Here is a 26,908-nt window from a genome sequence, read left to right as displayed (position 1 = left end):
ATGGGGGAGGGGCAGAGAGAGAGGGAGACACAGAATCGGAAACAGGCTCCAGGCTCCGAGCCATCAGCCCAGAGCCTGACGCGGGGCTCGAACTCACGGACCGTGAAATCGTGACCTGGCTGAAGTGGGACGCTTAACCGACTGCGCCACCCAGGCGCCCCAAAATTTTTATTAACAGTAGGTATTGGATGTTGTCCAAGACTTTTCTGAGTTAATTAATTGTTATGATCATATGATTTCTCTTCTTTTACTTGTGGATTACATTGATTGGTTTTAGAATATTGAAGCAACCTTGTATATATGAAATAAATCACACATGGTCATGTTGGATTTAGTTTAATATTGAGAATTTTTGCATGTAAGTTCATGAGAGATATTAGTCCATAGTTTTCCTTTAATTAATTAATTTTTTTTTTTAGTGCTTATTTACTTTTCAGAGAGAAAGAGACAGAGAGAGATACAGAGCATGAGTGGGGGAGGGGGCAGAGAGAGAGGCACAGAATCCTAAGCAGGCTCCAGGCTCTGAGCTGTCAGCACAGAGCCTGATGCAGGACTTGAACTCATGAACCATGAGATCATGACCTGAGCTGAAGTCAGATCCTTAACTGACTGAGCCACCCAGGTACCCCTCCTTTAATTTATTTTTTAATGTTTATTTATTTTTGAGAAAGAGAGAGGCAGACTGAAAGTGGGGGAGGAGCAGAGAGAGGGAGACATGGAATCCAAAGCAGGCTCCAGGCTCTGAGCTGTCAGCACAGAGCCCAATGTGGAGCTTGAACCCACGAACCGTGAGATCATGACCTGAGCCAAAGTTGGATGCTTAACCCACTGAGCCATCCAAGCGCCCCTAGAAGAGATTTTTTAAATTCAGCATTAATTTTTGAAAATTTGTTGGAATTTTATGAAACCTGGATATTAACATTTAGGGAGCTTTTTCTTACATGTTTAGTTCCTTTACTAGTTACAGAACTGTTCAGATCATTGTTTTTATTATAGTTGAATTTTTATAGTTTGTGGTGTGTGAAGAATTAATCCATTTCTCAGTTGTCCTTCGCTTGAGCATAGAGTTGTGTGGAATTTTCTGTTATTGACCTTTAATGTCTCTTAGTGATACTCTCCATTTCATTGCGGACATTTCCATTGGGCCTTCTCTTATTTTTGTCACTCACATTAGACCTTTATTAATTTTATCGATCTTTATGAAGAATCAGCTTTTTGTGATACTGACTTTATTGTTTTCCTGTTTTCAATTTCATTAAATTTTGCTTCCACCTTATTATTTCCTTTCTTCTGTTTGTCTCCTTCCTTGTCTTACTTGTAGCTTCTTGAGACAGGTTACTTCTATTCCTTTGTCTTGTCTCATAGAAAGGTTCATGCTGTAGATCTCCATTTCAGCTTGGCTGTAGCTCTGTCTCACGTATTTTGACATGTTATTGATTTTATTTTATTTCTCCAAGTTTTTATTTAAATTCCAGTTAACACACAGTGTGATAATCAGTTTCAGGTGCAGAATTTAGTGGTTCATCACTCTCCTACATCACCCAGTGCTCATCACAGGTGCCGTCCTTAATCCCCATTCCCTGTTTCCCCCATTTCCCTACTCCCCTTCCTTCTGGTGACCAGCAGCTTGTTCTTCATGGTTAATAGTCTGTTTCCTACTTTGCCTCCCTCTCTGTTTCCCCCCTGTGTTCATTTGTTTTGTTTCTTAAAACTTTCAAGTGAGTGAAATCATAGAATATTTGTCTTTCTGACTGATTTTGCTTAGCATAATACTTTCTAGCTCCATACACATTGTTGTAAATGGCAAGATTTGTCTTTATCCATTCTTCAGTCGATGAACATTTGGGCTCTTCCTATAATTTGGCTATGGTAGATAATGGTGCCATAAACATTGGAGTGCATGTATCCCCTTCAAATCAGTATTTTTTTTATCCTTTCACTGTTTGCAGATGACATGATACTCTATATAGAAAACCTAAAAGACTCCTCCAAAAAATTGCTAGAATTGGTAACACGAATTCAGTAAAGTCGCAAGGTACAAAATCAATGTGCAGAAATATTTTAACATTTCTATACACCGATGATGAAGCAGCAGAAAGAGAAATCAAGGAATCGGTTCCACTTATAATTGCACCAAAAACCATAAAATTCCTAGGAATAGACCTAATCAAAGAGGTAAAAGATCTATACTCTGAAAACTATAAAACACTGGTGAAAGACATTGAAGAAGACACAAAGAAATGGAAAAACATTCCATGCTCATGGACTGGAAGAACGAGCATTGTGAAAATGTCCATACTACCCAAAGCAGTCTACACATTTAATGTAATCCCTTTCAAAATACCACAAGTGTTTTTCATAGAGCTAGAACAGATAATCCTGAAATTTGTGTGGAACCACAAAGACCCTGAATAGCCAAAGCAATCTTGAAAAAGCAAAGCAAAGTTGGAGGCATCACAATTCCAGACTTCAAGTTACATTACAAAGCTGTAGTGATCAGAACAGTATGGTACTGTCACAAAAATAGATCAGTGGAACAGAATAGAAACCCAGAAGTGGACCCACAACTATATGGTCAATTAATCTTTGACAAAGCAGGAAGGAATATCCCAATGGGAAAAAGACAAGTTTCTTCAACCAGTGGCATTGGGAAAACTGGTCAGGATCATGCAAAAGACTGAAACTGGACCACTTTCTTACACCTTACACAGAAATAAAATCCAAATGGATGAAAGACCTAAATGTGAGACCTGAAGCCATAATAATTCTACACAAGCAGTAGTTTCTCTGACACAGGCTGTAGCAACTTATTACTAGCTATGTCTCCTGAGGCAAGGGAAACAAAGCAAAGATAAACTGTTGGGATTACATCAAAATAAAAAGCTTCTGCACAGTGAAGGAAGCAGGCAACAAAATTAAAAGGCAACCTACAGAATGGGAGAAAATATTTTCAAATGACATATCTGATAAAAGGTTAGTATCCAAAATATATAAAGAACTTCTCAAACTCAACACGCAAACAACAAATAATCCAATTGAAAATGGGCAGAAGACAAGAAAAGACATTTTTCCAAAGAAGAGATGGCCAACAGACACATGAAAATATGCTCAATATCACTCATCATCAGGGAAATGCAAATCAAAACCACAATGAGATACCACGTCATACCTGTCAAAATGGCGAAAATGGACAACACAAGAAACAACAAATGTTGGCAAGGCTGTGGAGAAAGGGAACCCCTCTTGTGCTGTTGGTGGGAATGGAAACTGGTGCAGCCACTCTGGAAAACAACGTGGAGGTTCCTCAAAAAGTCAAAGAACTACCCTGTGATCCAGCAATCACACTACTGGTTATTTACCCAAAGGATGTCACTGATTTCAGTACTTTTAAATTTGTTGAGCTTTGTTAGATGGTTCAGAACATGATCTATCTTGGTAAATGTTGTGTGAGTACTTGGAAAAAAAAGTGTATTCTTGTTGGGTGGGGTTTTTTTGTATGTAGTTGATTATATCATGTTGGGTGATAGCATTGTTTATATCTTTTTCTGGTCTTGGGGGTTTTCTGTGCAGTATTTCCACCAGCACCAGTTGCTGGTCAGGCGTGTTAACTCCCCATTTCCCCTTCTCCAGGTCCTGGCAGCTACCATTCAACTTTCTGTTCCTTTGAGTTTGACTCTTCTATATATTGCATATAATTTCAGTAGTATAGTAATTTTTGTGATTGGCTTATTTCACTTAGCATAATGTTCTCAAGATTCATCCATATTTTACCATGTCTTACAATTTTCTTCCTTTTAAAGGCTAACATTCCATTGTACATTTATGCCAAATTTTGTTTATCCATTCATCCATTGATAGACATACAGGTTACTTTCACTTTTTGGCTCTTGTGAATAATGTGTCTGAAAACATGAGTGTTTATGGAATGTTTAATATATCTGTTAAATCTGTTTGGTGTATAGTGTTGTCCAAGTCTGATGGTTCCTTATTGATTGTGTGTCTAAATATTCTACCCGTTATTGAAATTGGAGTATGAAGTCTTCTAATATTATGTGTTGATGTCATGTTTTTTCTTCAGTCCTGTTAGTATTTGCTTTATATGTTTATATAAATGTATGTGTTTGGTGCATATATATTTATAATTGTTACATTGTCCCTTTGAATTGACTCTTTAATCGTTACATAATGCATGACGTTCTTTGTCTTTTATGATAGTTTTTTATTCTGCGAAGGGGATTTTTTTCCCAGATGTAAAAACAGCATCCTTGCTGCCTGGTTTTCATCTGCATATCTCTTTTTATCCTCCACTTTCCGTGTGTGAATCCCCTTAAATATAAAGTCACTTTCTTGTACACAGCGTAGAGTTAGTTGCATCTTGTTTTATCCACGAAGCCACTCTGTGCTTTTTGACGAGGGGGATTAATCTGTTTATATTTAAAGTAATTATTGTTAGGTGGGGGTTTACTATTTCCAGTTTGTTCATTGTTTTTGGTCTGCTGTGTAGTTCGTTACTCTCTTCCTCTGTTGCTGTCTTCCTCTGTTTTTTGATGAATTTTTTGTACTGATATGCTTTGATTCTTTGCTTGAGATATTTTCTTTGTCGTTATCATGAAGCTTGTATATAAATCTTACATTTATAACAGTCTGTTTTAGTGGATAACGTAATTGCATATGAAAACTCTATATTTTTGTCCCCTCCCCCGACACTTTGTTATTGGGGTCACAGTTTACACCTTTTGTATTGTACATCCATGAACAGATTTTCGTAGTTGCATTTATTGTTAATACTTATGTCTTTAACATTTTTACTAGCTTTAAGTATGATGTGTGCGTCACCCTTATAGTATTCCGTTATTCTGTATTTGCATATATATTTACCTTTACCAGCGAGATTTACACTTTTCATTCTCTTTATGTTGCAATCTAACATCGTCTTACTTCGTCTTGATGAACTCCCTCTAACACTTCTTGCAAGGCAGTGCTCTCCCTGAGGTTCTGGGGCTTCTGGTGGTGTCAAACTCCTTCAGTTTGAAAAGTCTCCTCTCCTTCATTATTAAAGGGCAGTTTTGATGAGTATGGTATTTTTGGTATTGTTGGCAGTTTCTTTTTCTTCCTGAACTTTGAATATATTATTACACACTTTTCTGCCTGCATGGTTTCTGTTGAGAAATCCACTGATATCCTAAGGTGGTAGGGGTACCCCTTTTTTGACTGGTTGTTTTTCTCCAGCTGGTTTCATAATTCAGTCTTGGTGAACTTTGACAATTTTAGTTATAATATTTCTCGGTGTCCTTGGTAGTACTGATTAGTACAACCCTTTTGGGATTCTTTAAGCTTCATGAATCTGGATGTCTGTTCCTCTCCCCAGATTTAGGAAGTTCTTTGGTTTTATTTCTTTAAATTAGCTTTCTAATTTCTTTGTGTTTCTCTTATATTATGGGACCTCCATAATGCATATATTGATTTAGTTGATGATGTCAAATGAGTCTTGTGGGTTTTTTCACTTTTTCTTTTCTCTTAGACTGGATAATTTCAAATGATCTGTCTGTGAAGTTTGCTGGTTTCTTTTTTTTTTTTTTTTTGGTTTTTGGTTTTTGGGTTTTTTTTTTTTTCTCTGCTTCATCAAATCTGCCTTTGAAGCTCTCTCTTGAATTTTTCCATTCAGTCATTGTATTCTTCATACCAGAATTTCTGTTTGGTTCTTTTTTATGGTTTCTGTCTCTTTGTTGAAATTTTATTTGTTTATTGTTTCCTGTTTTGTTATTTCTCAGTGTTTTCTTGTAGCTTACTGAGCTTCTTTAAATTTATTTTGAATACTTGGTTAGGCAATTCATGGATCTTCATATCTTTGTAGTCAACTATTGGAACTTTTTTGTTGTTGTTGTTCCTTTATGGTGTCATATTTCCCTGATGATTTGTGATCCTGGTGGCTTTGGCTGGTGTCTGAACCTTTAAAGAAATTGCCACTTTCTCCAATCTTTGTGGTCTTGCTTTAGGAGAGAATGACCTGACTAGAGATTTAGTGGGGCAAGGTGGGGAGGGGAATCTCTTAAACCTTTTCAGTGGATGCACTTGCTGAATTCCCCTAGCTCTGTCTCTTGGGGGAAATGTATTAGAATTGTTTCCCTTCCTCAATCCGATAGAGCCATGCTGGGTACCGAGAACCATATCAGGTATTTAGGGCAACTCAGTCCTTTTCCCTCTGGCGATGGCCTGAAATGCCAGGGCTTTGTGTGACAGTGCCACTTTTCTCCCTCCCTACTGAAGGAAGTATTTTGATTATTTTGCCCCTGTGTAGCCTGTGGAGTCATGCCAGCTGCCCAAAGGGTCACCTTTCTCTTTTCCCTGAAGCAGTCCACTTAGATTCTTGGCCGATGGGTACGAGTGCCATTTCTCTCCCTCTTTCCTGAAAGGGAATTTCAGGTTTGTATACATTTTCCACATTTTGCAGAGTTAAACTTGTTACTCAATTTCACTCTGGTTGCTTAGCTCTGCGTGCCATCTGTTGGAGTTCATGGTGTCCTGGCTCATTCCCATGAGACTCCATCCCTTTTCTTTGTTCGTAGCTTTCCCTAGATGATCCAGCCTTGCTGATTTCCTCTGAGTTCTGGGTGCAGACAGAGAAGTAGACCTCCAGGAGCAGGCCTCATGGACCGTGCTCCACAAGGCTGGGAAGCCAGACCTTCACATGGCACTGTCTCTCCCCCGTGGGATAAGCTGTGGGCCAGAAGGATCTTTCCAGGTTTTGAGTTTTGCTGGCCCCCAGGGGAGCAGTGATGTAGTCAAAGTGAAACTGTTCTTCTAACCATTTTCAGTGTATCCTATCTTGGGTTTTGTGATCCATGGGGATGCTGGAACATTTCTAGTATATATTGAAGAGTTCTTACAAAGTGTTTTCACCCACAGATTACTGTCCAAACAGTGTTTCTGTGTAAGGTGAAAACTGGGACTCCTGTTCTGCCATCTTATTGATGTCTTTCTTTTGGGGGTCCAAATTAACAATCTAATTAACAATCTTTTAAGTCCAATTAACAATCTCTGCTTTTTAATTGGAATATTTAGACCAGTTACATTTAATTTAATTACATTTGGATTTAAATACAACACCCTTCTATGGGGGGGGGGGGTGCTTCCGTCTATTCTTTATAACATTTTCCCTTTGATTCTGCTTTCTTTCAGTTGATTGTGCCTTGTGCCTTGTAAAAAGAAATAATTCTGTTTCATATCCTGCCTTGTCCATTGCCTTATTATTTTCAAATAAAACGACTGCTTTATGTGGATTGGTTTCTATCATTCCACTACATACCAGTTACACTGGTTTTCTATTCTTCAGGTTTTGTTCCTTCCCTATATATATTTTTTGGATTGATTAAACTTTATCTTCCCTCTGTTATTTGGATGTTATACATTCTTTTCTTACTCTTTTTGTGGGTTTGCTTCAAATTTTAAGATGTATTCTTTTTTTTTTTAATTTTTTTTTTAACATTTTATTTATTTTTGAGACAGGGAGAGACAGAGCATGAACAGGGGAGGGTCAGAGAGAGGGAGACACAGAATCTGAAACATGCTCCAGGCTCTGAGCTGTCAGCACAGAGCCCGACGCGGGGCTCGAACCCACGGACCGCGAGATCATGACCTGAGCCGAAGTTGGCCGCTTAACCGACTGAGCCACCCAGGCACCCCAAGATGTATTCTTGATAGCAGAACCAAAAGTTACTTATTTTAGTTTCCAAAAAAGTACAAGGGACATAAAGACCTATAACTCTGATGACCTGATCATTTTTATGGGTTTTTTTCAACACTATTTTAGTTCTTTTAAAAGTTTTTCTTATTATTATTAATATTGTTTCAATATTTCAATGTCTATGTAGATAGATCCACAGTTTTATCCATTTCCTTGTTAACTTTTCCTTCTTGCATCTCTGTCCATCCTTCTCATGTCATATTTTTCTCCCAGAATTTATTTTTCCATTGAGATCTGAGGATTCATTGCCGTCATCCTTTCTGGAATGTTTCTGCTGGAATAACTTTGAAAATTACCTTTTTGCCCCATTTGTTTCTCTAGAACTTCTATTTTTAATATGTTTTAGATGATCTCATTGATTTCTCCATATTTCTGCTACTGTCCTACTTTTTTCTTTTTTATGTTCTGTATTGAGTAATCTCAGATATTTATTGTATTACATTATTTTGCCTCCCACTGGGCCTATTCTGATGTTCAGTCTGTCCATTGAGTTTCTAATTTCACTCCAGTTTGCAAGCCATTTATCATTTGTAGTTTAGGGAGGTTGTTTTACAAATGTACTTTACCTTGTTTTATGGTATAAATTTCCTTTTTCATGTTTTCATATCACTTTTGTGTCTTTATGTATTTTAAACATACTGTATATCATTTTTGTGTCTTAGGTAACTGAAATTCTGTTGTGTGACTTTCTCGATGTTCTAATTTGGCGGTTTGCTGTTTCTCCTTTTGCTTCTCATTTCATCCTTTTCCTTATAGTTCTGGTTGCTGAAGTCATGTTTATCAGCCTTTATTGGTAGATAGTCCCTTTGCCTAAGTTGTGGGTACGCTTCTGCAGGATTTCTGGGTTTGCTTCTGCCTAACTCTCCAGGGTTGTTCTCAAAAAAAGCCACATTTTATGTTAACTTCTAGTTTGGGGATCTTATACCACATAGAAAATGCAATAAAAACCCAAACCCACTTGAAAGCAAACCATTGTGTAGGAATTCCCAGAGGAGTTTTTGCTTTCCCCAGCCCTCCACTCCATAGTCCCCTTCCAACACCCTTCCTCCCTCAGCTTTGATAAAGAAGCTTTCTTGTTGATTCCCTTTTGTGATTGAATGTTTTTCTTGGCTCAGTTTTTTACAGAGTCTTTTTTTTTTTTAAACAGGTTTAAGACTTTTTCCCCTATGTCTTTAGGCTGGTAAGTTAAAACACTCTAGAATACTCAGACTGGCATGAAATGAATCAGGAATCTAGCTACTATTACATTTGTAGTTTTTTCCTCATTTTTGGCCTCCCTCTCTGTCTCTTCCTAGCCTCCTCCTTTTATCTTCTCTCATTGTTGAAATATATTCAGTTAGGTGATTTTTAGCAGGAGGATTTTTCAGGGTATCTAGGACGCCATATAGTTGAAAATGGAAATTGTTTCTTGTACTTTTCGGGGGAGGGGAGGGTGTGTGTGGGGGAGGGGCAGAGAGAAGGGGACAGAGGATCCAAAGCGGGCTCTACGCTGACTGAGAGTCTGACAGCAGTGAGCCAGTGAACCATGAGATCATGACCTGAGCCAAAGTTAGACACTCAGCCAACTTACCACCCAGGTGCCCCAGTTTCTTGTATTTTTAAATGTCTTTTCCATACTCCCACTGCCTGCAACCTGCTTTTTTCAATTAGTAATATACTACTTTAAAAATTCTTAATATGACCATTTAAATCTCAATAATTTCAAAACATGAATTAGTTTGCCTTTAATCTTTCTTCCTTAAGAGCCTTGTGTTCCAGTGCAAGTTTTAATCCCTCTGGAACAATCAGTACTTCAGTGACATCGCTAAGTGAAGAGTAGATTCTTTGGTCTTTTGCTGCAGGGTTGAAGTCATCTCCACCTTGCAAATTTAACCTTTTCTGTTCTGAAGTGCTGGGATTCAGTGTGCATCTCAGGAACGGGTTCCAACTTCTATGGATTTCACACTGTTATATAAACTTGTACTTTCCTCCTCCTGCTTTCAGTCCTGCTTTGAGACTGAGCTTTATCCCCTAGTTCTGTGCCCAACTCACTGATGTGTACACAGTACCCATGTTATAGTGTTCCCGCCACGAAGACGACTTTGTATTTCTGTTTAATCATTTTTTATAGTTCTCCATTGGGACCTTCTCTTGTGAGATAGGATGTCCTTTCTCTCACTTGCTCCCTGAGCACTAGTATCTCTGATCTTTTTTGTGCAAATTCACAGCTCTGTCCATTACATCCAAGACACCTTAAGCTTCTGTCTCCATTTTTGTTTCTTAATTCCATCCCCAACTGATGACCATAGTTATTTTTTCCACAGAGGTTTCCAAATGTAGGCGTTCACCAAGAGTTTCTAGAGGACTCTAACTTACAGGTGTAATACCCTAATACCTGGAAGATATTAGTTCTCCCCAGTAGATATTGGAGCTCCAGTTGGACTCTAGTCTTATACAATGTATGGCATGTGTGATCTATTACAGAACTACCATAATGTTAAGTAGTTACTGCCTTCTGGGCTAATGTATTAATGTATTAAGCTTAATGTATTAAGCAGATAGGACAGCCTTTCCAGTCACTTTTGTTCACTACCTAACTTGGTCGGCATGGTCAGTGGAGCAGACTGTGGTATTTAACATAAGCTATTCAACTTCTCTCTGTAAAAGTTCATACACTTTACAGGCTGTTCATTGTTGAGATAGTAATGGCTTCTCATTCCAGCCCTGTAATTAATGACCAGTCGTTGTAGAACATAGTCCTTCCGTATATGCTTAATTATTCTTTAAAGTTTTTTGAGGGTGGTGAAGGAAGGAGTAGCATGGGCTGGGAAGTGTGGTATTTATTCAGCCAGGTATATTCTTTATATCTTAGACCAGATGATTAATTTATGGAGGGTTTCTATAATTACAGTTTCTTCTTATATCATCCACACTGATTCAAAAAGTTTTATGTTAAAATTTGTAATCCTTACCCACTCAGAGAATTTGTCAGTTTCACCCTTTGGTATAAGTAATTAACCCCACATCAACCATCAACATACTTACTATAAAAAATTTAATTAATGATTCAAACAATTTTTTGCCTTTTTTTTTTTTTAATCAGAGATCTATCCTTATTCTTTTTAGAGGGAAAATAGGAAATAGGAATCTAATTTATCTGATCATTTTTCTCCCTAACAGGTTTTCTCATGTTTAGTTGCAGTGATTTAGTTAGTTAGTTAGTTAGAGGTGGTGTTAGGAAGCTGAGTGATTATGTTTGTGCTCCTGTAACTTTTAATTATGGTCTGGCATTTAAATATGGCTAATCAGATACCAGATTTATATCTAATTAATTCTTAAGTATTTCCTTACCCCAAATTTATGTTTAACCAAATAAACAGTAACAAATTTACCAAAGTTTATCAAAAGCAAAAACAAACCATTTAAACTATAGAAAGCTGGTAAGTAATTGACGAATAGAATATTTGCCTTAAATGCAGTATATTGAAAACATTGGTATAATTATTTAGAATGAATTTTCATGCAAGGAAAATTTGCAAGAAATGCGAAGAAGTCAGTAAGTTGAGGTACACCTTCAGTGGTTAGAGATCAGCATGAGTCCATTCATTTGTGCTCCTGACCTGATTTGAAGTTCCCAGTTACAGTGGTAAAATTGAGGAGAACTTACTGGCTTGTAGAGGGTTTGAACTCATGCCCCTACTTCCTGCTTTAACACTGAAAAGCATAAAAATCTCTTGTTAATTTTAAGACTCACACCAGAATAATTATTACAGGCAAAAAGGTAATTAATTATAGATCAGAATGATGCCTTAATTATTTTGTTAATTTAATTTTGGGAGCACAGAAGTGGAAATTTTAACATTTGCTGTATTTCCTCTTGATTTTAAACCTAATTTTTCTTTGTGGAAAGAGTAGAGGTTATTCCTTTTTAAAGGAATGCTTTTTAAAGATTCTTAAAGTACATTTTTAAAGCACATTAATTGTTGGAGTACATTTCTTAGAGTATATTTAACTCCACAAAGAGCTGTTTTGATTTTGCTCATATGCCCATTCATATATTATTCAAAATCCAAAGGGGCCAAAATGCTGGTTATATATCCAAATGGTTTCTTTGTAGCTGTATTTGAAGTCTATTTGGAAATCTGATGTTTATAGGTGACATTTTCAAATTTTTATATGTTATTTATATCCTGTGAATGCAAGAATAAATAAGGACCTCAGGAATTTGTTTTCACTGCCTCTAAATATGTAAGCACCCTTATTTGTTCTAAAATTAACTTATTTCTGGTAATAATTTTCTCATATTGTATTTCAATTTTAGGCTAAAAATCTTATAGAGAGATTTTTTAATCAACAAGTAGAAGTTCTAGGCAGACGTGCAGAGCCATTGCCCGAAATATACTATATTGAAGGTACTCTTCAAATGGTATGGATTAATCGCTGCTTTCCAGGGTATGGAATGAATACCCTAAAACATCCAAAATGTCCTGAATGCTGTGGTATGTAATGAACTATAATTTCATGGTTTATATTTATGAAACCTTCCTTCTTTTCATGACCCTAAGTGAATGCCTAGTATTTATTTTTACTATCACTTAGATCTTTAGCTGATTTTAAGCAGTGTGTTTGAAAAGACTACGTGAGCTTGAAGATACAAAAGAAAAAAAAGCTGGCTTAACTTGGGCCTTGTATTAATATTCTAGCAAAGAGGGGTTAGGGGCGTTAGGCAGTTGTCTGGGAGGACACACAGATAATGGATGTGAGTCATTTACTTACCCTAAAAAGAGACAAATTCTATTTTTTAGAATCCGTTATTGATGAGTTTACATTTGTACAGTTTAGACTAGCTATATTCTTACTTTCTCTTTTTTGCAATAAGTATATGAATTATTTTCTTATCAGTTGTTTTTTTTCTGACTTTTGATCGGAGCTCCAGGGCTATCTGGAGCTATCTGTGCTATCTGGCTTTCATCTGTCTTTTCCTTATTAAAGAAGAGAGTTCTATAGCGGCTGTTTAGAATAAGTTAATTCATGGATTCAGAGTCTTTGAATTTCTGTTTTCAAAAGTTGAATGAGGCAATTAATCTTCAGTTTTAAAAGGCTTTCTAATAGCAACATCAGTAAATTAGTACCATTTTCATTCAGTCTTCTCTGATTGTTCTTTTCTACTCTCTATCTTAAGTTAGATCAAAATCCTTTTAGTATAATAGAGCACTAAATTTTCTTTTTCCTTTGCTTGACTTAATTGGTAGATAATACTTTTCCTTTTTTTTTCTGATTGAGTTTTTGGTTAAGGATATGAAATTTGACAAAATGTACTTGAAAAATTATCTTAGGAAATATGACACAGATTTAACAAATAAAACACATGTACCAACTGTGTAACTATTTTTGATAATCTGTGATTATGTATATCACTTTAGAGCACAGATAATGGTGAAGAAACCCTGGAAATACCAAACAGTGAGACCAGAACCTGGTAGTTTAGCTGTCTATTAAATGCATTTATATTTTCACTTTATAAAGACCTAAGATAAACTAAAAAGCTTAAATATTTGTATGTCATTAATTCCAGGAATTTTGAAATAGTTAAGCATAGCTTTTTCAAGTGAAATAATAGGGTTGAATCTCTGAGAAGCATAAAAATTTTACTACTGAAAATTTTTTTGCATTTATACAATTTTGGATAATACAGTTGTCACATTCTCTCATTTTGCCATGCAATTATAACATTCAGTCTGTTATGCATCATCCTGTTTGATCAAGTTCATTAAAATAATTGTTTTATTCCTGACAACAGACCCCATGGGAAGTATGTAATGAAACTTACAAGTATCAGAAGTATTTCCTGCCTCTGTTATACTATTTTGTTCTCCCAGACATGGGGTCTGTGCCCACAGAGTTTACAGACACAGGAAATGCATTCGTAGAACAGTTAGGGAACAAGAGGCATAGGGAAGAGAATGAAAAGGAAATGATATAAAGGAAACTGAGTTACAGATAGGCTGGGTCACAGAGGATGTCATTAGACATGGCTTTCTGGGTTGATGTGAGACTTGAGGTAGGACTTTGAACATGCAGGGATAGCAGTTCTAGCCAAGTCAGGGGCCTGAAGGAGCATCAGGTTGGGGGGGGGGGGGGGGGGAGGTTGCATAACCAGGGCTAGAGGGGTGCTGTCAGAAGAGCTCTGGGTTTAGCTGGGCTTGGAGAGGGCAGAGTGGAAGGGTACAAATTTAATGTGGCAGCAGGAGTCCTATCTTTGAGTGGAGGGGAGAAAGAACATTTTTTTTTTTTTCATTTTTATGGGATCATTATCATTGCTCAGTATACTTATTAACTAGTGATTTGCTAAATTTCATTTTATGCCAACATATGGTAAATAAATGTTTTAATTTAGAATTACCTTTGTGCTGTCATCATTTCTGTTACACGAATGAAGTAAGACTGAGCTGCCTTTTTAAAACAGAACTCATTAAGTATAATGTGACCATCGCATACAGTACTTTTGTCTATATTACATGAGGCCATCGCTCCAAAATTTTTAGAGAGCAAATGCTACCCAAAAAGATATTTAACTCATCCTTTGAATTGGAAGCCGGTATTAAATGTGCCATTAGTTACAAGACAAAATTAGCATACTAAATGAACTTAAATCTATTTGGTATAAAATGGAATGCTAGAGAGAAGCAAATGAAAACATGAGGTACTTTGTAAAACAACTTATTTCCAAAATGAAGAGACAGCAAGTTTATGTTTAACAAAGAGGATTGATTGGGACATGAATGTGAGAAAAATACGTTTACTTTCTCAGCAGTAGATTAAGTGAACAGCGGGTGTTTTCTTCTTTTTTGGATGTCATACTTTACTTCTGTGATTTTACTTCTAGATGACAGATAAAGATTGCTTGCTTATAAACTAGTGGAGGCTTAACATTTTTACCTATGTTATCTTTCTCATTTCTAATTCGTTTAGCATTTTAAATTAATTTTCACTGTAAAATACTTCTCTCATTTCATATTTAGCATTGCTTAGTTTTGTCATGATTTTGTCAATCATTCTGATGCTGAAGAAAGAAGATTCTAATTAAGTCTGTGAATACTAGATGTCTCATACGTTCATAGATTATAAAGATAATATAACCAAAGACCAGCTAGAAGATTATATTGTTTTCTAATATAATTTTTTTTAAAACACAGATTCTGAAATTTGATTTCCTGGATGATTTCTGTAGTTTGTATTATTTCTGTAAAACTCTTATCTTGTTTTTATTTCCCTCCATTTTATTCGTATTTAATTGCCTTAGAAAAACACCTGAATGGCAAATAACGTTTTTTGACATAATTTCCCACTACACCTTCTTTTTCTTCTTAAACTTTGGCAGTGGTTTTAAAACTCTTGTGTGTATCAAAATTACCTAAAGATTTTCTGAAAAATATATCAAGGTATGGGAAGCAGACATCTCCTTCTGGAATAAGCATTTAAGGTGATTCTGATACACATGGAGGTCTGAGATTCCTGAGTATTAGCATTGGTGTGGCAACACCTTTTTTTAAATGCTTGAATAGTAGCACTGATAAGCAGTACCCAGATAAGATAACTTTCCTTCTACTGGGAAAGCAGACTATTTTTCACTGACTGTTGCAGATTGAATGTATAGCTCAGTAACCGTTTATGTAATATTGTCAATTTCTGTTGCTTTCTTTGAACATAAGATTTGCTGCTGTACATTCCAAGCTCCCAGGGAGCTCTTTGTTAGTGATACCGTGTCTGTGAGTAGTCAGAAATAATTAGGTTGTAGGTACAGTATTTAAACATCTTGAGATGATTTTATTGATAAAGTATACCTTATAAAACACCTGTGTACTTTATGCAGTAAAAGTGAATTAAACGATACAGTTGTTTTTAATAAGGTCTTTTAGACTCCAAAATTTATCTTGCTCAGATATGCAACCCTGAACCTTTCTTTTAATTTTAAATCAAAGAACCAAGAAAAATAATAATAATAAAAAAGCTGATATTAACAAAACAGGATTGGCAAGAAGTCTCACTAGATACACAGAGGGGCATTACATGATGATAAAAGGGTAAGTCTGTCAGGAAGATATAATAATGTAAGATTGCTAAATTTATGAGTGCTTAATAACATGGTTTTAAATATGTAAAACAAAAAGTGTCAGAGAGGTAATACTGGAATGCCAAGCCATAAAGAAAAACAATGAAATTGGACCCAGTTTAAAAAGTCACAATACCTCCGGACGTGTTATAGACATAAATACATATAAATAGTAAATATGTTAGAATACAGTGTAGAGAAATATCATCATGTCTTCAGCATCAGAAAATGATTTTCCAGGGCACCTGGGTGGCTCAGTCAGTTGGGCGACCGTCTTTGACTCGAGTCGTGATCTCACAGTTTGTGAGTTCAAGCCCCGCATCGGGCTCTGGGCTGACAGCTCGGAGCCTGGAGCCTGCTTTGGATTCTGTGTCTCCTTCTCTCTCTGCCCCTGCCCCACTGTGCTCTGTCTTTTCTGTCTCTCAAAAATAAATAAATGTTAAAAAAAATTTTTTTTAAGTGATTTCCCAAAAGAGACACAAAAATCACTAACTTTAATTAAATGGTTGATAATTTTTTCTACTAAATTAAGTACTTCTGTTTACCAAGACACTGCAAAGAGAGAAAAGGTAGTCTACAGAATGGGAAAATTATTTGTAATGGATATAACCAACAAAAGACCACTACCCAGAACATATTTAAAAATTTAGTACAAAACACTTTTTAAGACAGATACCATATGTTTTCACTCTTATGTGGATCCTGAGAAACTTGACAGAAACCCATGGGGGAGGGGAAGGAAAAAAAAAAGAGGTTAGAGTGGGAGAGAGCCAAAGCATAAGAGACTCTTAACTGAGAACAAACGGAGGGCTGATGGGGGGTGGGAGGGAAGGGAGGGTGGGTGATGGGTACTGAAGAGGGCATCTTTTGGGATGAGCACTGGGTGTTGTATGGAAACCAATTTGACAATAAATTTCATATATTAAAAATAAAAAAATAAAAAATAAAGTAAATTAAAAAAACACTTTTAAAAAAGACAAAACAATTTTCAAAAATGGGAAAAGATTTGAACAGATGTACTTAACAAAAGAGTAATTCCAGGTCATCAATGGGTACATGAAAATACGTTCACACTTTCTGTAATCAGGGAAATGTAAATTCAAGACAGAATGAGATCCGACTACACAGCTCTGAGATTGACAGGAAGTAAACAGTCAGGGAATACTAGGTGCCGAAAAGGGGTGGAGGCCCAGGAGCAGCCGCACTCTGCCTGTGTGAGTGGAGATCATGCCACTGTGGGAAACAGTTGCATGTCGTAGTAAATGTGCCGTGCACGCATTCTGTGACTAGCGTTTGACTTGGGGAAATTTCATCACGGCGTATTTTCTAATAGTCCCAAACTAGAGACAACCCAAGTGTCCACTAATGGTAAGACGTGTGAATAACTAGTGATCTATTCATACAATGGAATGCTTTACAGGAATGACAGTGAATGAATGGGGATTACAGTCATATGGGTGCATTTTATTAACTTACAGGAAAGAAGCTAAACACCACGGAATCCATGTAGCGTAGGCATAGTTCAACTCTTTTATAGAGATATATTCATGAATGCTGAAACTAGAATGCAGTCCAGGGACAGTATTACCACAAAACAGAAGAGTGTTGACTTCTGGAGGGATGGAAGGGAGTGTGATTGGAGGGGGCACAGGAGGAATTTGGGGGTGATGGCAGTTTTGTGTTACAGCCTAAACTGTTTCCAGATAGGTTTCTGTGCAATATTCATTATATTGTACATTTATGTCTTTTTCTCTCTTCATGTGTTATATTTCATAATAAGATGTAAAGATACTAAATTGTCCCCTAAAGCTCGAACACCACTGTTAAAGGCACTGTGAAGAAAAGAAATTTACAAGGGTTTTTTTTTTTCTTTTTCTTTTTGTATGGTATCACTTGATTTTTGTCTTCATAAATTTACAATTCTAACAGCTATTAGTAATGGCTCAGTGGGAATAATGAAATCATTATGATTTACTTTCTTTTAACCATTAAGTTATAAACATAGTTCTGTATTATTCTGCTGTCTTCAGACTGGTTTTATTTATTTAAAATGGATAGCCAACAATAGAAATTCAGACTGGTTTTATTTATTTAAAATGGATAGCCAAGCATTCCTATTGTTACCATGATATTAAAGATGATTTACCATTACAATTATTCAGCTTTTATTTTTTGAGTTATTTCCTTGTATACATTTACAGAAATGTGACTACTAGTTTTAAAAAATGAGCATTTTGACTTTGGATATTTTTGGTTATTTTATCAGTTTTAAATGTTCACACCATCTCCAGCGTCTCTCACAATAGAGATGGGATTACAGACAGTTTGGAACTTCTTTTGTTGGACTGCAAGCATCACTTTTCAAAAAGTAAAAAGCAGACTTTTACAGCCATGCAGAGTTAGGCCGCGTCACTCCCCTCGCCGCAGGCTGCGTCGGCTAATTCCGTTTAGTCTCCAGGGATTTTACACTTGCCACTCAAGGCCCGTTCCCCAGACAGCCTTCCATGGCCTCCTCTTAACTGTTCTGTACCTTCTTTCTCCCTCTCTGCCCGCCTGCAGTTAAATCCTCCTTTAGGTCTTTCTCCCAAATTTATCTTCTCGTCTCTATTCCTGTTACAGTCGTCTAATTTGAATTCCGTGTGTGTGTGTGTGTGTGTGTGTGTGTGTGTGTGTGTACGCGCACACACACTCATGTGGAATGATTACGTTCCCTTCCTAACTGGGGAATTCTTCTTCTCCTCTTCAGCCCATATCTCACATAGCTTTCAGTTATACCCCTAAATTCCTAATGTAATCCCTTCATTTTTTACTTTAAAACCTTCAATAATAAGATGCTGGCTTCATAGCATAACTTGCTATTCCCATCCTGAGCCATTTCATCCTTATCTTTCAGCAACTCATAAATACCTTCAGTACAGTAGTGGCATTATTTTTTATTTTATTTATCCAGACATGTGTTAGAATTCAGAGATATATACAGTGGCTTATTGCTAAACGTCAGACCCTAGGGATACATTGATGAATGAACTGAAAAAGTGGCTTCTCTGATATTTAAGTTTATCAGATCAAACAACCCTTAAACAGAAGAGTTAATAAAATCATTGCACGTGGTGATCGGCACAATAAAAACATTAAACAGGGTGATGTGATATGCTCTAGCGTATCAGTCGAGTTCAAACAGGAAACACTAGTATATCCAATAGTATTTGATGAAAGTGCCGCAGTTGGAGGTTTGGGTGGAATGCGGGGGCCAGTAAGGTGTGTTGAAGCATCTAGAACTACAACGCCTTGAAGCTGGTATCACGTACCATCCCCAGGCTTGAAGGAGGACGAGGAAGGAGCCATGCAGCCTGTAGGGCTGGAGCTGGGGAGACGGGCTGCCTGGGGCAGGCTGTGGGCATATGGCAAGGTGGTCACTGCGGACACCCAGCAGCGAGGCAGGGGGGAACGAATGCCCTGTTGTGCAGACCTCTAAGGGAGCCTCCTTCCAATCAGACATAAAGGGGGGACCCTGGGTGATAGGGAGTCTCTCAGTATTAGCTCCGAGAAGCATAGCACAGGGCACAGAAGGGTGGGAAGTGTACCAGGCTGTGGGTTTAAATGGAGACTGACCATCAGAGATAGTAACTAGGGTTTGGATGGAGGACCATATCAATTGGATTTTGAGGAAGACTTGACTCAAAAAGTGACTCCTGAGTCGAGCCCTGTGTGATGAGAAGTATGTCATAAAGATTTGTGAACAGAGTTTTCCTGGCAGAAAACACACACGAAAGCAAGACTGAGCATGGCCTAATTAATAACTGAGTCCTGCCCATGGCAATAGAGAAAGTGGATGGATTTAATATATTTAAGGGGCACAGTCAAGAAACATTATTCGTGGATTGTGAAAGCATGAGGAGGACAGGAGGAATAAGGTATAATTCTTAAGTTTTAAGTGTGAGTATGTGCTTTAACTGAGATCGCAGTTGAATTGTTTCGTATCATGTAAAGTTGCAGTGTGATTTTATCTCCTATTGAATGCCCGGTTTCTCAGGCCCATTTATTGAAAAGCTCATGCTCTCCTAAAAGCTCAATTGAAGTGTCTGTATAGGTAGAGGTGGGTATGTTTTTTTAATCCCCAGTATGGTGGTGTTTGGTGGTGGGGCCTTTGGGGAATTGATTTTTGTATACGGTGGAAAGTCAGGGTCCAGTGTTATTTACTTACATGCGGGGTATTCAGTTTCCCAGAAATCTTTTATTAAAAAGGCTATCCTTTATACATGGAATGCTCTTGGCTTTCTTGTTGGACGTCAGTTGATCATGTAGGGGAGGGTGTGTTTCTGGGATTCTCTCATGTCCCATTGGTCTGGATGTCTGTGTTCATGCCACGCTGTTTTGATCAGGAAGTGTGATTCCTCCAATTTTGTCTTTTTTTTTTTTAATATTTTCTGGTTACTTGTAGATGCATGAGTTTACATACGGATTTTAAGGTGAGTTTTTTTATTTCTGAAAAAAAAAACATGGTTGGGATTTTGATAGGGATTGCATTCAATCCGTAGATCACCTTGTGTGGCATTAGTGTTTTCATCTTAATAATATTAAGCCTTCCAATCCATAAATACAGATGTCTTCCCAATTATTTGTGTGTTCTTTCTTTTTCTTTTTTTCCAGCAATGTTGAAAGTTGTAGTTGTCAGTGTACAGGTCTTCTATCTCCTCTTTTAAATTTATTTCTAAACATTTTATTCTTTTGGATGCTATTGTAAAATAGTTTTTTAAATTTTCTCTTGAATTGTTCATTGCTGACTTAGAGAAATGCACCTATTTTAGTGTATTGATTTTATATGGTGCAACTTTGCCGAATTTGTTTATCAGATTCACAGGGGTGGGTTTGTTTTTTTTTTTTTTTTTTGAGTCATAAGATCATGAGCAGAAATAATTTTCTTCTTCACTTACAGTTGGATTCCTTGTATTTCTTTTTCTTACCAAATTACTCTGTCTAGAACTTGCACTGTGGTGAATATAAATGGCAAATGTGGACATCTGTGTTGATTTTGGTCTTGGGGGAAAAGCTTCAGTCTTTTATTGTTGAATATGATGTTGCTATGAGTGTTTCATTTTTGGCCTTCACCATGTTTAGAAAGTTTTCTTCCCCTCATAGTTTGTTATTTTTATCCTGAATGAGTATTAACATTGGGAAAATGGTTTTTCTGCATTCATTGGATGAGCATGTGTTGGATTTTTCTCCCTTTATTCTGTTAATGTGGTATATTACATTGATCAAGTTTTCATATGTTGAACCATCCTTGCATTCTGGGAATAAAAACCTGCTTGGTTGCTGAATTTGGTTTCTTTGTATTTTGTTGAGGATTTTTTCATCAGTATTTTAAGGGTTATTGGACTGTATTTTTCTTACAGTGTCTTCGTCTGGCTTTGGTACCGGAGAAGTGCTAGCCTTGTAGAATTAGGAGGTTTTCCCTCATTTGCAAATTTTTGGATGAGTTTGAGAACAGAATTTGTGTTACTTATTGTTTAAATTTTGGTAGAATTCATTGGTGAAGCCATGTGATCCTGGGCTGTTCCTTCTGGGGAGGTTTTTGATAACTGATTCATTATCTTACCAGTTACAGGTCCATTTGGATTTTTTACTTCTTTATGGGTCATTTTAGTATATTATGTGTTTTTAGAATTTTTTCCATTTCATCTAGGTTATTCAGTTTGTTGGTATATGATTATTAATAGTATAGTTTTATATTCTCAAAATCAGTAATACTATTCCTACGTTTTTGTTTGTGTAAAATCAGTAATGTTCCTATGTTCACTGATACTGTGATTTTAGTATTTTGAGTCTTCTCTCGTTTAATCTTACTCAAACTAGCTGAAGTGGTCAATTTTTTTTTGTTTGGGCTTTGTCGATTTTTTCTATTATATATATTATATGTAGTATATAAAATATATATATTAACTTCACCTTTAATCTTTATCATTTCCTTCATTCTGCTGGCTTTGTGCTCAGTTTGTTTCACTTTTCCTAGTTCCTTAAGTCAGTTTATTAATTTCAGATCTTTCTTCTTTTTTGATGTATATATTTAGTTATAAATAACACTCTTAGCACTTATTTTGCTGCATCCCTTAAGGTTTGGTATATAGTGTTCTCGTTTTTATTTGTCTCATGATATTTATTTCCTTTGTGTTTATTAACTGATTCATTGATTGTTTATATTGTTTGATTTCCAAGCATTTGCGAATTTTCCAGTATTCTTAATATACTGATTTCTAGCTTCATTCTTTTGGGATCAGAAAGGATACTTCATTGATTTTAATCTTTTAAAGTTGATTAAGACTTATTTTTTTGTGATCCAACACATGGTCTGTACTGGAGAATGTCCCATGTGCACTTGATAAAAATATGTATTTAGTTATTCTGGTGGAGGCTTCTGTGTATGTCTCTTAAGTCCTTTTGGTTTATAGTTTTGTTCAAGGCCTGTAATGATCTTTTGTCTGCTTGTTATTATTAAAAGTGGAGTATTCAAGTCACTATTTTGTATAACTCTTTTTCCCTTCAGTTCCGTCAGTTTGCTTTATATGTTTTGGGACTCTATTGTTAGGTGCGGCACATGTATGTTTATAATTGTTGTATCTTCATGATGAACTAAATTGTCCTTCATCAGTATGTACTTCCCATCTTTTTGTGTTGTTGTTGTTAAGTTTTTCTCTGAAAATCTATTTTGTCTGTATTAGGATAGCCACTCCAGCTTTCTTTGGTTATTATTTGCATGTTATAACTTTTTTCCTGTTTTTTTACTTACAGCCTATTTGCATCTCAGGCCTATTTGGGTCTCTTGTGGGTAACGTAATTGCATCATTTTTTATTATCTGCTCTGCCAGTATCTGTCTCTTGATTAAAGAAGTTAATCCACTTACATTTAAAGTTACTGCTTAAAAGGAGGGATGTCAGTTTTTTTGATATTTGTTTTCTGTATTTCTTAAAACTTTCTTTTTCCTAATTTCTTCCATTGATGTCCTTTTCTGTTGAGTTGATTTTTTTAATAGTGACACTTTTTTGATTCCCTTCTCATTTCCTTTGTATCTATAGCAGGGCTATACAATGGGGATGACATAAAACAACCTGACTTTAATTTTAGCTGATACCAACTTAAGTTCATTCAAATATAAAAGCTCTACACCCCCTTTGTTTGTGTCACAAATTGTATCTTTAATATTGTGTGCCCCAAAACAGAGATGTGTAATTATTTTTCTGCATTTGTCTTGTAAATCATTTTGAAAATAAAAAAGTGGTTACAAATTGAAATAATAATACCCACATTTATACTCCTCATGTATTTACTTTTACCAGAGATCTTTATATTGCCTCCTGGCTTTGAGTTACTGTCTAGCATTCTTTATTTCTACCTGAATGACTTCCTTTAGCATTTCTTGTAGGGCAGGTGGTTTGGTAATGAACTCCCTCAGCTTTTCTTGATCTGAGAATAGCTTAATTTCCCCCTTGTTTTTGAAGAGCAGGCATTATTGCCAGATGTAGAATTTTCAGGTGACCCTTTTTTTCTTTCAGTACTTTAGGTATACAGTGCTACTTCTTCCTGGCCTACAAGATTTCTGCTGAGAAATTGGGTGATAGTCTCACGTAGGATCTCACGTACGTGATGAGTTGTTTATGTCTTGCTTCTTTCAGTATTTTTCTGTACTGTTGCCTTTCAACAGTTTGGTTTTAATGTGTGTTGCTGTGCGTCTCTGAGTTTATCCTACTTGGATTTGTTAAGTCCTTCTATTTATAAATTCACGCATTCAAGTTTTTGACCTTTATTTCATTGCCTTTCCCTTCTCCTTCTGGGATTCCCATAATTTCCACCTGCAGATGTCCCACAAGTCTTCATTTTTCTTTCTGTAACTTAGACTTGATAATTTCAATTTTTCTATCTTCTGATTCACTGCTTCATTCCTATTTTTCATTTCAGTTTTTTTTTTTAAGATTTCTCTCTCTCTTTCTCTCTCTCTCTATGTCCTCCATTTCAGTTCTTGTATTCTGCAATTCTGATAGGTTCTTTATTATACATTCTCTCCCTTTCTTGAAGTTTTCACTGAGTTCTTATGCCCTTCTCTCCAACCCAGTGAGCATCTGTACAATCATTATTTTAAATTTTTTATCAGGCATACTGCTTGTCTCTGTTTCATTTGGTTCTTTTTCTGAGGTTTTGTATTTTCCTTTCTTTTTTGAGTATATTCCCATCTCCTCGTTTTGATTGACTTTTTGTGTTTCTGGGAGTTAGGTGGAATGGACAGCTTCTTGTAAACTTGAAGGAATGGTCTTGCATATGGTCCTTCTCTCGGTAGACTGTGTGTTCCTGGTGACTTTGGTTGGCTGGCTGTAGCTGTGGCCGGCATGGCTGGGGGTGCTCTGGAGGGATGACCAGAGTTGAAGTTGGTGTGGAGCAGGTGGTCCCAGTGCTCACCAAGCAGAGAGTAAGTGCCCTGTCAAGACGGCTGAAGTGTATGGAAGCCAGTGGTCCCAGGGCTGTCTGTACAAAGGGAACCCTGGGAGGACAGCTGAAACTGAAGTGGCTGTCCTAGGACATTCTGTGCAGGGGGTGCCCTGGTAGGGTGTGGGCGAGGGGTTCTGGGGTTCTCCGCACAGGGGCAGGCAGAGTGAGGTGGGTCATGGGGTGGCAGGGGGAGGCGTTCAGAAAACAGGGTCACCCTGGCGGGACAGCTGTTGCTGTAGTTCTTTGTTTTATTTGTTAAAAATCTTAATTTTTACCCGTTTGTTCCTTTTCCATGTCACTACCCAACTGCCAAAGGACACTTTTCCCTTTTGTTTTTTTCTTTTTTCCTCCTCAAAAAAAATATATGCATCTTGAATATTTGGAGATTTTCAAAATGTAATTTGATATTGAGTTCTGATTTAATCTACTGTGGTGAATGAAAATACTGTGTTAATTTAATCCATATATTTATAGTTATTTTATTGGAAACCATGTGAATCCTATAGTTGTTGAGTGTATTGGTCTGTAAGTCTCAGTTTTGTTCATGTACTTGATAATGCATGTTTGTTAATATAGCCTATATTCAAATGGGATTTTTGATCTACTTCTGTGGCTCTTTGTTCTATTCAGTTTTGTCACTTACCAGGAAAAAAATGGTCAAAATTCTCAAATATGATTGTTTTTAAAATTAATTTTTTGATATTAGTAAAACCACTCCAGATTTTTGTGTGATGTTTTCTAACCTTTTCATTTTTTGAAAGTAATTAATGTGTGTCAGCCTTATAGATGAACCTTCAAGTTTTCATCCATTTTGACAATGTCTTTTAATTGGATTTTTAATCCTTTTATATTTAATCTATGGTTTGGATTTAAGTATACCATAGTATGCTATATTATTCACTTAAGTATAGTGCTTTGATCAGTTTCAAAGGTATTAGGAGTTAACACTTAGATCTGTCTTTTTGAGGGACATAATTCAACACACTGCAATCTGCCCTTAGCCCTCAAATATTCTTGACTGTACCGCTTTCAAAAATCCATTCCCCCATCCCAGCATCCTCTAAAATTTCATCCCATTACAACTTCACCTCTGAGTCTAAAATCTCACTCAAATATCGGTTCAGAAATTCCAAATCCCCATTATTTAAGTCCTCCACATTGTGTATGGTTGTGACTCCACTGGTGATCCATCTTGGGGCAAACTTCCTGTCTGTCTGTGGACATTTGAACTTAGGAAAAAAATTACCTGCTTCCAAAATAAACTGGGATAGGCATAAGAAATTGCCAGAAAGAAAGGAGTCAGCAAGTTTGAAACTCAGGAGGGAAAATTCCTTTAAATTTCAGGGCTTCACCATAGTCCTTTGTATCTCAGGCCTTTTCCCGGGGGACACACAGAGGCACGGATTTCTGGGTCCACGGAGTCCATGGCTGCAGGTTCCAGGCCCGTGGCTCTCACCTGGTCAGCCTCTGGGCCTGGGATGCTCTCCTGCCAGTCATTCCTCCCTTTTTCCTCAGAGGGGAACACATGTTTGCAGATAATAATACCGGCCCATTGCCTGCTTGTAAAATTTTGGAACTCTAACAGCCCTCTTTAATTTTATCCTGTCTGTCCCCTTTAGTCCACGTGAGCAGTGTTTCTGCTGTAAAACATTCTCAGAAACCTTGCGGGTGTTCTGTTTGTGTCCTGGATGCTCACACCATTAATCAAAAATCTTGTGGAGGCACAGATCTTTTCTGAATAACTGAATATCAATTCCAGGTTTTGGGGTGGTTGAGTGGATCTATGAGTCACATACCTAATTTCAGTAACAAAAGTTTATCTGGCCATACCATCATTGTCCCCAAAGCTTGCTTTTCTGCTAGCGAATATCCCGATTTCAGCGTGTTTTGCAATGTGGGTAAGCCAAGAACCTTTCAAATGATCACATGCTGGTTCTTTTTGCCGAACAGTGCAGTCCTCAGTTTCTCTGCTTCCTCCTGCATTTTACTATAAACAGCAAGGCAAAGCCAGAGTACACCTTTGATTTTTCTTTGTTGGGATTTTTTTTTTTTTTTTTTTGTCTTTCGTTTTTTTGCTAAAAGTTCAGTTTTTGAAATACATATGGCTGTTCAGGTCATTTTTTTTCTTGGCAACATTTGGCTAATTTGTATCCTTCAGTACCCTAGTATTGCTTTAGTAGCGCTGAACAGATTTTCACATGTTGTATTTTCATTTTCATTCACTTCAAAATGCTCGTTTCTCTTGATTCTACTTTAAGCTATCAGTCATTTAGAAGTGTGACATTTAATTTCTACATGTTAAGGGGATTTCCAGATGTGTTTCTTTTATTGAAACCTAGTTTAATTCAGTTGTTGTCAAAGAACATACTTTACATGACTTGAACACTTTATTGAAATATTTTATGACCCAGCAAATGGTATATCTTGGTAAATGTTCCATTCGTACTTCAAGAGACTGTGTATTTTTCCCTCATTTGGTAGAATGTTCTTCTGTAAGTATCAAATCAGTCAGTTTGTTGATATTATTTGAATCTCCTATATTGCCCCTGATTTTCTATTTTATTTCTGTCTATTTTATTCTATTGTTTAGAGA

General features: G+C 36.6%; 1 protein-coding gene across 7 annotated transcripts in view; it reads left to right on the top strand.

Moving 5' to 3' along the window:
- Positions 1–26,908, top strand: part of ZPBP (zona pellucida binding protein) — a 114,829-nt gene that overhangs the window by 65,286 nt on the left and 22,635 nt on the right. For 4 of the 7 annotated variants that reach the window (XR_007459958.1, XM_049641269.1, XM_049641270.1 and 1 more), the window contains one exon: positions 12,045–12,222. The exons of the other annotated variants lie outside the window; for them this stretch is intronic. Coding sequence is in view for 3 of the 4 variants with exons in the window: in XM_049641269.1 (XP_049497226.1) it covers positions 12,045–12,222 (178 nt within the window). In the remaining variant the exon portion in view is untranslated. The remainder of the gene's footprint in view (positions 1–12,044; positions 12,223–26,908) is intronic. 7 annotated transcript variants of the gene reach the window in all.

The sequence above is a fragment of the Panthera uncia genome, chromosome A2, assembly GCF_023721935.1.
Source record: "Panthera uncia isolate 11264 chromosome A2, Puncia_PCG_1.0, whole genome shotgun sequence".
NCBI lineage: Eukaryota > Metazoa > Chordata > Mammalia > Carnivora > Felidae > Panthera > Panthera uncia.
The sequence above is the reverse complement of the archived record's forward strand: the minus strand, read 5'-3'. Positions and strand labels throughout refer to the sequence as shown.